This window comes from Artibeus jamaicensis, unplaced genomic scaffold (genome assembly GCF_021234435.1).
Source record: "Artibeus jamaicensis isolate MK-2021 breed Jamaican fruit bat unplaced genomic scaffold, CSHL_Jam_final contig_1998, whole genome shotgun sequence".
NCBI lineage: Eukaryota > Metazoa > Chordata > Mammalia > Chiroptera > Phyllostomidae > Artibeus > Artibeus jamaicensis.
In genome coordinates this window covers 12,932,450-12,941,523 of record NW_026521407.1, presented here as the reverse complement: position 1 = coordinate 12,941,523, position 9,074 = coordinate 12,932,450, and the positions used below count along the sequence as shown (strand labels likewise).

General features: G+C 38.9%; 1 protein-coding gene across 1 annotated transcript in view; it reads left to right on the top strand.

The window, feature by feature from the left end:
- The first annotated feature begins 2,872 nt into the window (after positions 1 to 2,872).
- The window catches only part of DHX40 (DEAH-box helicase 40), a 35,689-nt gene continuing 29,487 nt past the window's right edge, over positions 2,873 to 9,074 (top strand). Inside the window, exons 1-7 of the mRNA XM_037163691.2 lie at positions 2,873 to 3,063; positions 3,895 to 4,062; positions 5,101 to 5,246; positions 6,692 to 6,811; positions 6,999 to 7,226; positions 7,438 to 7,504; positions 8,455 to 8,586. Of these exons, the coding sequence (XP_037019586.1) occupies positions 2,952 to 3,063; positions 3,895 to 4,062; positions 5,101 to 5,246; positions 6,692 to 6,811; positions 6,999 to 7,226; positions 7,438 to 7,504; positions 8,455 to 8,586 (973 nt within the window). The 5' untranslated portion in view covers positions 2,873 to 2,951. The remainder of the gene's footprint in view (positions 3,064 to 3,894; positions 4,063 to 5,100; positions 5,247 to 6,691; positions 6,812 to 6,998; positions 7,227 to 7,437; positions 7,505 to 8,454; positions 8,587 to 9,074) is intronic.

Sequence of the window (9,074 nt, the reverse complement as noted above, 5' to 3'; positions counted from 1 at the left end):
CTTTCATTTAGAATGGAAGGACAGATAAGGTGCTTCTCAGATAAGATCAAATTCAAGGAGTTCATCATCACCAAGCCCTTATTATATGAAATGTTAAAGGGACTTATCTATGAAAAAGAAGATAAAAAAGATGAACAGTGAAAGGACAGCAAACTCACAGTTATTAACAACCACACCTAAAACAAAAGCAAGCTAAGAGGACAACTAGATCAGGAGCAGAACCATAGAAATGAAGATCTGATGGAGGGTTAGCAACAGGGGAGTAGGAGAAGGGGGGAGAAGGTACAGAGAATAAGTAGCATAGACGGTAGGTAGAAAATAGGGAGAGGGCAAGAATAGTGTGGGAAATATAGAATCTAAAGAACTTGAGACACATGGTCATAAACTAAAGGGGGGGAATGGTAGGGGTGGGAGGGTGCAGGGTGGAGGGGAATGAAGGGGGGAATAGAACAGCTGTAATGGCATAATCAATAAAATAAAAATTAAAAAAGTTGGGCTTTATTTGGTGTCATTTAAAATTTTTAAACTTTAAAAAAAGTTTTTACTTATTTATTTTCAGAGAGAGGGGAAGGGAGGGAGAAAGAGAAGAAGAGAAACAGCAATTGATTGCCTCTCACAGACCCCTAAAGGGGAACCTGGCCCACAATCCAGGCATACACCTTGACAGGGAACTGAACCAGTTACCTCTTGGTTTGCAGGCCAGAGCTCATTCCACTGAGCCACACCATCCAGGGCTAACATTTGATAAACTTGCATTTTAGAAGATGTTAATTAGTCCCCCTTTTAAACTTCTGTAAAATAGTTTATTGGGATTTATATACATTCATTTATGTATTTTTGCAGACTTTTAAATTTAAAAATTTCAATTACAGTTGACATTCAATATTAGATTGTTCTGGGTGTGCTGTCTCCCTCTCAGAGCACGACCACGCCTTCTCCATCCCACCCTTCTTCCTGCCAAGTGAGTGCATCATCGCCTTTCCCTTTCCCTTTTTCTCCTATGCTCCAAGGCCCTTCTTTTGCCTCTGTAACTTGTTCCCTGAACCCATTTCTTCTACAGCTCACTTCTTCTACCTCTCTGAATTTCTAAATATTTTTGCTTGTATTAAATATATATATATATATATATATATATATATATATATATATATATATATATATATATATATATATTTGGTGTCAGGTGTGTAGCATGGTGGTTACACATTTACATCACTTACAAAGACATCCACCCATAAGACTAATACCCACCTGACATCATATGTAGCTACTACATAATCAGTCCCTTTTATGAGGAGTTGTAAATACGTTTTTAATCAGCACAGAAACAGCTTGGGGTCCAATGACATCTTCTGAAACCTGGTCAGGGCATGGTCTGTAGTATGGTGAAGTTGAAGACAACACTGATGAGCTGTCTTCTCTGGCAGTGCTAGTTAATCGTAATAGCAGAAGCTGTCCAAAGGTCCAAGCAACGATCTTCTTTTTGAATTGACTTTGTTACAATAACACAATTTACAAAATTGGAAAGTTCTGTAACAGAAAGATCTCCCCAAAGTACCTTTTTTGGAAAATGGTCCCATCTGAGTGTTATATATCTGTGCTTAACATTTCAGATCTTGTGGTTTCCTAAAAAAACCTACACCTATTGAAAGTGAGCTTAAGACTGGTGCAGCCATTGTGGAAAGTGGTGTGGCAATACCTCAAAAAGTTAAAAATGGAACTCCCTTATGACCCAGTAATCCTACTCTGGGAATATAGCCGAAGGAACCCAATACACTAATTTGAAAGAAGGTAAGCACCCCTATGTTCATTGCATGTGTTATTTACAGTTGCCAAGATGTGGAAGCAGACCAGGTGCCCCATCAGTGGGTGAGTGGATAAAACAACTATGGGACACTTACACAATGGAATACTACTCAGCCATAAAAGAAAATTTTACCCTTTGTGACAGTGTGGATGGACCTGGAGAACATTATGCTAAGTGAAGTAAGTCAGAGAGAGACATATGATTTCACTCATATGTGACATCTAATGAACTTCACTGACAAGCAAAACAGAGAGACTCATAGATGGATAGTAGATGACAGCTAGTGGGGGTCGGTAGGTTAGGGGTGGAGGGATTGAGCAAAAACGAAAACAGACTCATGAACGTGGGCAACAGTGTGGTGATTACTGGTTGTGGGGAGGGGGTACAAGGGGAGTAAATGGTAATGAAAAAATACAATAGATTAGATTTTAAAAGTGAGCTTAATTCTTATGCCCACAAATCATTCATTTCTTCATCCACCAAATCCAACAAATGTTGACAATTCACTTTGAATGACTTTGCTGGGCCGAGTGTACCGTGGTTTTCTCAAGTTTCCGCCTTTGTGTCTAGTTAGGGGAAAGGGGAAGACAATAAACATGTAAATAAATTAAAATGCAGGGTCCGATGAAGGAAATAAATAGCAAACGGGGCCTAAGTTTTGGACACTACAAAACTAGACGCTCTGCAGCTCAGTGCCTCGAACAGGTTATTTCAGGATTCGCAAGGCATTAATGTATTGTGGGGCTCCGCATTCTAGGAAGGTTACAGCTCCCGGCAAAGGGTCATATCCCGTTAGGTGTGTGAAGCCACAATGACCACTGTGGCTGAGAAACGGTGTTTCTTGGCTCTTCTGCACACAATAGGAGACACAGGAACAGGCCCCTGGGGATGGCTTCGCCACTCCAGGAGCAGCGCTCGTGGGCACAGGGCGGGAAACCCTCAGCTCTTGGCTCCGGCCCGGCGGCCGGGGGAGGAGCTTTCTGGCCACAGTGCAACGCGTCATTGAAAAGCTGCCCCTTGGCTCGCTCACAGTCGCACGCGCGGAAGTAAACACCTCTACGTCATCAGGGCGCGTCTTCTTTGCCTTTCCCCTCCCATCTCCCCGGAAAGGTGGACGTGCTCACCTCCGCTGCGGGCCAGGTCTATGTCCCGCTTTCCCGCCGTCGCGGGCAGGGCGCCACGGCGACAAGAGGAGGGAGAGCGGTCCAGAGAGCCCCAGGAAGAGCGGCCTTCGGCGGTTTCCAACGCTGACAGAGGTGCGGTCTGCGGGATGCCTTGGAGGCCAGTGAGAGTTCGGGCAGGGGGGTGTGTGGGGGACAATAAAAGTCAGCCTTGGGCAGGCAGAGCAGAGTGGGAAGGGGCGCAGCGTTCTCCTCGCCCCCCCCAAGCCAGAGGCGAACTTTGCGTCCAGTGAACACTTTGGTCTGGAAAGGGGCGGTCTCAGACCCAAGTTGAGTGAAAACCCTGCTGGGGGATAAAAAAGTGAACCCCAGCACCGAGACGCGCTGTGCTGCTAAACAGGCTCATAAAGCCTTTGTTCTCTACCCATCTATTCCCCCCTCCCCCGCCTTCGTCGGGCCGCCAGCCTGCCTTTGGGTACCGTATAGAGGGAGCCAGTTTCTAGGAGCCAGTTTCCATGGTTACCCACCACTTGGCCTTCTGGGATATGTCACTCTGAACAGGGACCTAACTTGAACCATGAATCAGAAGCAAACACAGGTGGCTTTTAATTCAGCCGAGAGTTTTCTACTGTGTTCCAGTTTTTTATTTCTTGTTTAATAAAATTGGGTTTTGTGCTTCTGTATAGGTATGCTTACATATATGTATAACCTTGTGCTAGGCTTACTTTGTCGAGTACTTTGAGTCATGCATTAGCAAATGCTGAAGTTGTTAGATTTCACTAAAAAGTTGTTCTGGGCCTATAAACCCTCACTTATGAATTACACTTAGGTGATTTAATTGAGAAGTGATAGGTTGATCTCTTCCAACCCTAAAATTTTATTGTCTCTCTCTGTTAAGTTCTGGGAAATTGAGTCAGAGATAGCTTTACAGATCTTTTAATTGCACAATCATTTTTCTCCTTACAGAAGAGAAAGGATGCACATCGCAGGAGGGAGGAACTACTCCAACTTTTCCTATTCAAAAGCAAAGAAAAAAGCTTATTCAAGCTGTGAGGGACAATTCATTCCTTATTGTTACTGGAAATACAGGAAGTGGTAAAACAACTCAACTTCCAAAATATCTATATGAAGCAGGTAATTCTATTCTGGGATAATATGGGGAGTATCTAAAAAATATCATCTTAAAGGCTAATAGGACTTCTGTGTTGCACAAATGCCTAGCATTTGTTGACAGTCCCAATTCTTCTCTTGGCACATCCTCCCTACATCTTCCCTGCTTCTTTATCATTTTCTTTCAGATTCAGGAATTAATTGAGATATCTTTTCTATTTTTTAGTTACCATAACAATCCCAAATAGCATTATAGGGAGATACTGATTCTCTGCTATAGGATGTTTGTCTTGCTGTAGACTGTTAACCATTGGGTGTTAAATATTTTGGGGGGGGGATACATTAATATCAGTTGCTGACATTGGTATTTCTCCGTTCTTTCTCCAGAGCATTATCAGGTAAGTATTTAGTCCCTGACTCTACTAACACCAAGTCAACTGATGCATTGCCCTTAAAGTGGCACTTCATTATTGTAAAACTCTCTAGCATGAGGTTGGTATAGAACAAAATGATTTTGGATATTCATATAAAAATAGCAAACATTTCTTAGCTTACATGTTAACTTAATCTTATGCATCATACCTAAGATGCGGTTGATTAAAACATACTACTGTTTACATGCTGTTAAAGGAAAACTGCCATTAAGTGTAAGATGCTTCTCCTTTCTCCTTTTCAGAGATACTTAAAATGTGAAAAAATAAATGCTTGTAGAATTTTTTCAGGTGGTATATTTAAACATCTATGACCCAGGTAAATCTGTTGTAGGAAGTATGTGGAATTTTGTGGATTCCTAGAGATTAAAAATTTATGGGTTGCTATTTAAAATCTTTAGATTGGATTTTTAAAAAGCCAAGCCAAATTAACATGCACATTTTTGAATGATTATTAATATGTATTCTTTTAATTCTTAAGCTTTCATGATACAAGTGTAATATAGCATGTTGTTAATTTGCTGAGTTTTGGAAATAATTGAACAGTTTGTATTGATTGACCAGAAATAATTTAGCTCTAATAGGAAGCAACTATTGACATTTTTGTGTTTTTTACTTCTGGTTTTGGTAGGGTTTTCACAACATGGTATGATCGGTGTGACTCAGCCACGAAAAGTAGCAGCCATATCGGTTGCTCAGAGGGTTGCTGAAGAAATGAAATGCACTTTGGGGTCCAAAGTAGGATACCAAGTTCGTTTCGATGATTGCAGCTCTAAGGTACAAACATTTTGTTGATATTTGTGTAATTACTTTATAAACTTATGGAAAGAGTAAAGAAAATTTTGGACGATTATAACTTTGAAAGTCTATTCATATTTTTAACAAAACAAAGCCTCAGATTAGGATTAATTTTTGTTGCCCATTAATGCTTTATTTCTGGAATCTCTGCTGTTTAACCTGTTTTCTGCCTTCTCAATTGGTTTATAAGTGACAGTTATGTTCATTTTTCTTAGGACTCTCTCTTCTTTTTTTAGCTACAAGGATCCTACATGTGCATTATATTTGTATGCTTTAAAAAAACCCTTTTTATTATGAAATACACATAACATCACATTCACCCTTTTAACCACTTTTAGGTGTACAACTCACGGGCACCGAGAACATTCACAGTGTGTGCCACCATCAGCACTGTCTGCTTTCAAAAGTCTTTCGCGTCCCAGACTGAGAGATGCACCGTCCCTCCTACCCCAGTCCCCGGTGCCTTCGATTGTTTGACTTTCTGTCTCTCTGCATTTGCCTGTCTCATACAATATTTCATACTTGTGTCTGGCTTATTTCATTTGGCATGTTTTTAAGGTTCATCCATGTTGTATGTTATATTCTTGAAGTCGATGGAAAACTGACAACAAAGTAAGAAAGTAATTTTGTATTGAGCAGTTTCTATATTCATAGCACTACAAGTTTTAAATTGTTTTCTTGTTAATAGTTCTAGTTTACACTTGCTCAGGATTTCTTAATCCTATACCAGTTATAAAATAATCCCTAATCTACATACAGTCCCTAATAGGGATGAAATTGTGGCTCAGAATGACTTTCCAAAGTACCATCTTTGCCATCTTAGTAGTCACTGCTGTGGATTTTTCTCTTGTTTTCTTCTATTGTTGTATGCATGTCATACTGTTAGCTTCTAGCTTTTGTACCTTATTCTCATCTTGTTTTAATACTGGTTGTCTGGCACTAATAATTTTTAATAGGAGAATGAGCAGGAAAGGAATTGGGAGGAAATTACACACCTAACCATTTCCTTTACCTTTTCTTCTGAATCCCCTACAATAGTGGCTGAGACAGGGAAACGAAGCCCATTTCATTGTTGTTTCCCACAACTTGTTCACCTGAAACCATTGCATTATCTCAGCGATTTTCTCTGACTTCATTGTATCTGCTTAACTGGTCGCTGTTGCTGCTTTATCCCAGGACACACACCTTAGTGCCTCATCCCTGTCTCTGTAGAGATAAGTTTCATAATTTGCCATTATTGTTATTAGGCCATTTTATGTACTCTTTTATTTGGTTAGATTAGTTTGATCACTTAAAATGTGTACATTTTGGGAGAAAATTTAGTTTGCAAAGCAGGGGTGAATTTCTGTGAAACTATATACATATATGTACATGCGTACGTATGTGTGTGCGTGTGTTTTGATATTTTGTGTTTTGAACATTAGGAAACAGCAATCAAATATATGACTGATGGATGTTTATTGAAACATATTCTGGGAGATCCAAATCTTACCAAGTTCAGTGTCATTATTTTGGATGAAGCCCATGAGAGAACTCTAACTACAGTGAGTATTGTAGTATATTGGTTATTTATTAGACAGTTTGCTTTGGGGTAGCTTTTTAGTACATGGAGAATTGCCTCCTCTTACATTTAACCAAATGAAAAAGGAATCGGTTAGGAAAGTAAAATATTTAAAATGAGTTGGTTTTTACGTGTTTTTGTGACTTAATAGAGATTTACTTTTCTTTCAGGACATCTTATTTGGTTTATTAAAGAAGCTATTTCAGGAGAAGTCTTCTAACAGAAAGGAGCATTTAAAGGTCGTGGTGATGTCAGCAACTATGGAATTAGCCAAGCTCTCTGCATTCTTTGGAAATTGTCCAATATTTGATATACCTGGAAGGCTTTACCCAGTCAGAGAAAAATTCTGCAATTTGATTGGCCCACGAGATCGGGAAAATACTGCCTATATTCAAGCGGTATATTACTTGGCATCCTTTTTTGTCTTTTTTTAAAAATCTGCGATTCTAGTTGATTGAATAGTTTGATATTTTACTTGTTTCCTATTAATGGCAGCCCTTACAGGTTCTAGGACTTTTGAGAACCAAATTTAATTTTTCTGTGGAACAGTGGGAGGTAGGAGGGAGGCTGAATTCCACTAGCATATTATGCTTGTGTTTCTTGCTTTAGATTGTGAAAGTGACCATGGATATCCATTTGAATGAAATGGCTGGAGACATCTTGGTTTTTCTGACTGGTGAGCATTTCAGTATCAGGTTTAAAATTACTGTACCGTTTATAAGAAGGGATGTGGCACCACAATAAAGTGTTCTTTTCCTTGGGAAATCTGGGTACTACTCGTGTTGCCCTAGCTTTTTATGATGATCTAAATAGTTTTAGATTTTCTATCTTATATAAGGTAATTCTTTATTGCCATTAAAAACATCAGTGTTATTAGTACACATGTAAAACACACTGACCTTTTAGAAGAAAGATATTAAATGCTAAATTATTAGTGTTTTTATTAGTCTGTCTTATATAGAGGTGTTACCATACTAGTCCTGAATCGGAATGATTAATTTCATCATTGCAAGAGACACCCTGCCAGCTCCTTTCTTCTTTGAGTTGTGGGATGGTACTGATGATAGTAGTACATGAGGTGTGGAATCCATGTCTCAGAGATGAGCCTTCTTTGCAGGTCAAAAATAGAATAGTTAAATCCTAGATTAATGTGATTCTTCAAGTAGCGGCATCCTTTGAACAGAAATGAGTCATTTCATAGCTAACCTCCTACTCCATCTTATACGGACGTCAGAAGTGAGATATTGTAACAGTCTGCCTTTTTGAGGTTACTTAAGTATTATACCTAAATGCAATTATCTCCTGGATTAGATTTCCCTACCTTATGGATGAACTGCACTGGATCTTCTTTAAATACCGTGTTGACAAGATGAAAGGCTTGAGGATGATAAACATGTTGATTCCTGTAGAGATTTAACTTTCTTGGAAACTGGTGTTTCTTCTATTTTTGGTTTTATTGTTGAGATTTGGTACAAATTATGTCTTCATCTTCTTTAGATCAAAGTGGGAGATTTAAAATAACTATTATTCAAAACTGATTTTGATTTAGAAGGCCTTGTATTTTCACTCTTAAATTAATTTTGCTATTCAGTTGCTGACATTGTCCCCCCCCCCCCCTTGTTTCAGGTCAATTTGAAATCGAAAAAAGTTGTGAGTTACTTTTTCAGATGGCAGAGTCTGTGGATTACGATTATGATGTCCAAGACACCACATTAGACGGGTTGTTAATATTGCCGTGTTACGGATCTATGACAACAGGTAATTCCTCACTACCATAGAAAATTTGCCTGATTAAAAAAATTTTTTATTGAACAATCACATATGTCCAGAAGAATGCATAGATTCTAGGTGTTTATTTTTAGGTCAGTGAATTTCACAAATTGATCTCATCTCTGTGACTAACACCTAGACCATGAAACAGAGCTTAAAAGAACCAGCATCCCTTGAGAGATTTTTTCCCCTTGTCTTTTCACATTTACTTTTTCAAGAGCCTTTAACCTGCTCCTTAGAATTATTAAAAGTGAGCTATGTCTTCTCCCAGCAGAACACAAATATTGGTAATTTTTTGAGATAAGGACTATGATTTTTTGCTAGTAATACCACAAGTCAAACTTGCTTTGCCACAGCTGCACAGTTTTTAGAAATCATACGTACCCAGAAATATCTGAGACTAGGCGCAGTGGATTTTTTTAAGCATCCATACATTAGTCTACTTTTCAAGAATAATGTAAATTCAAAGAGCAAAT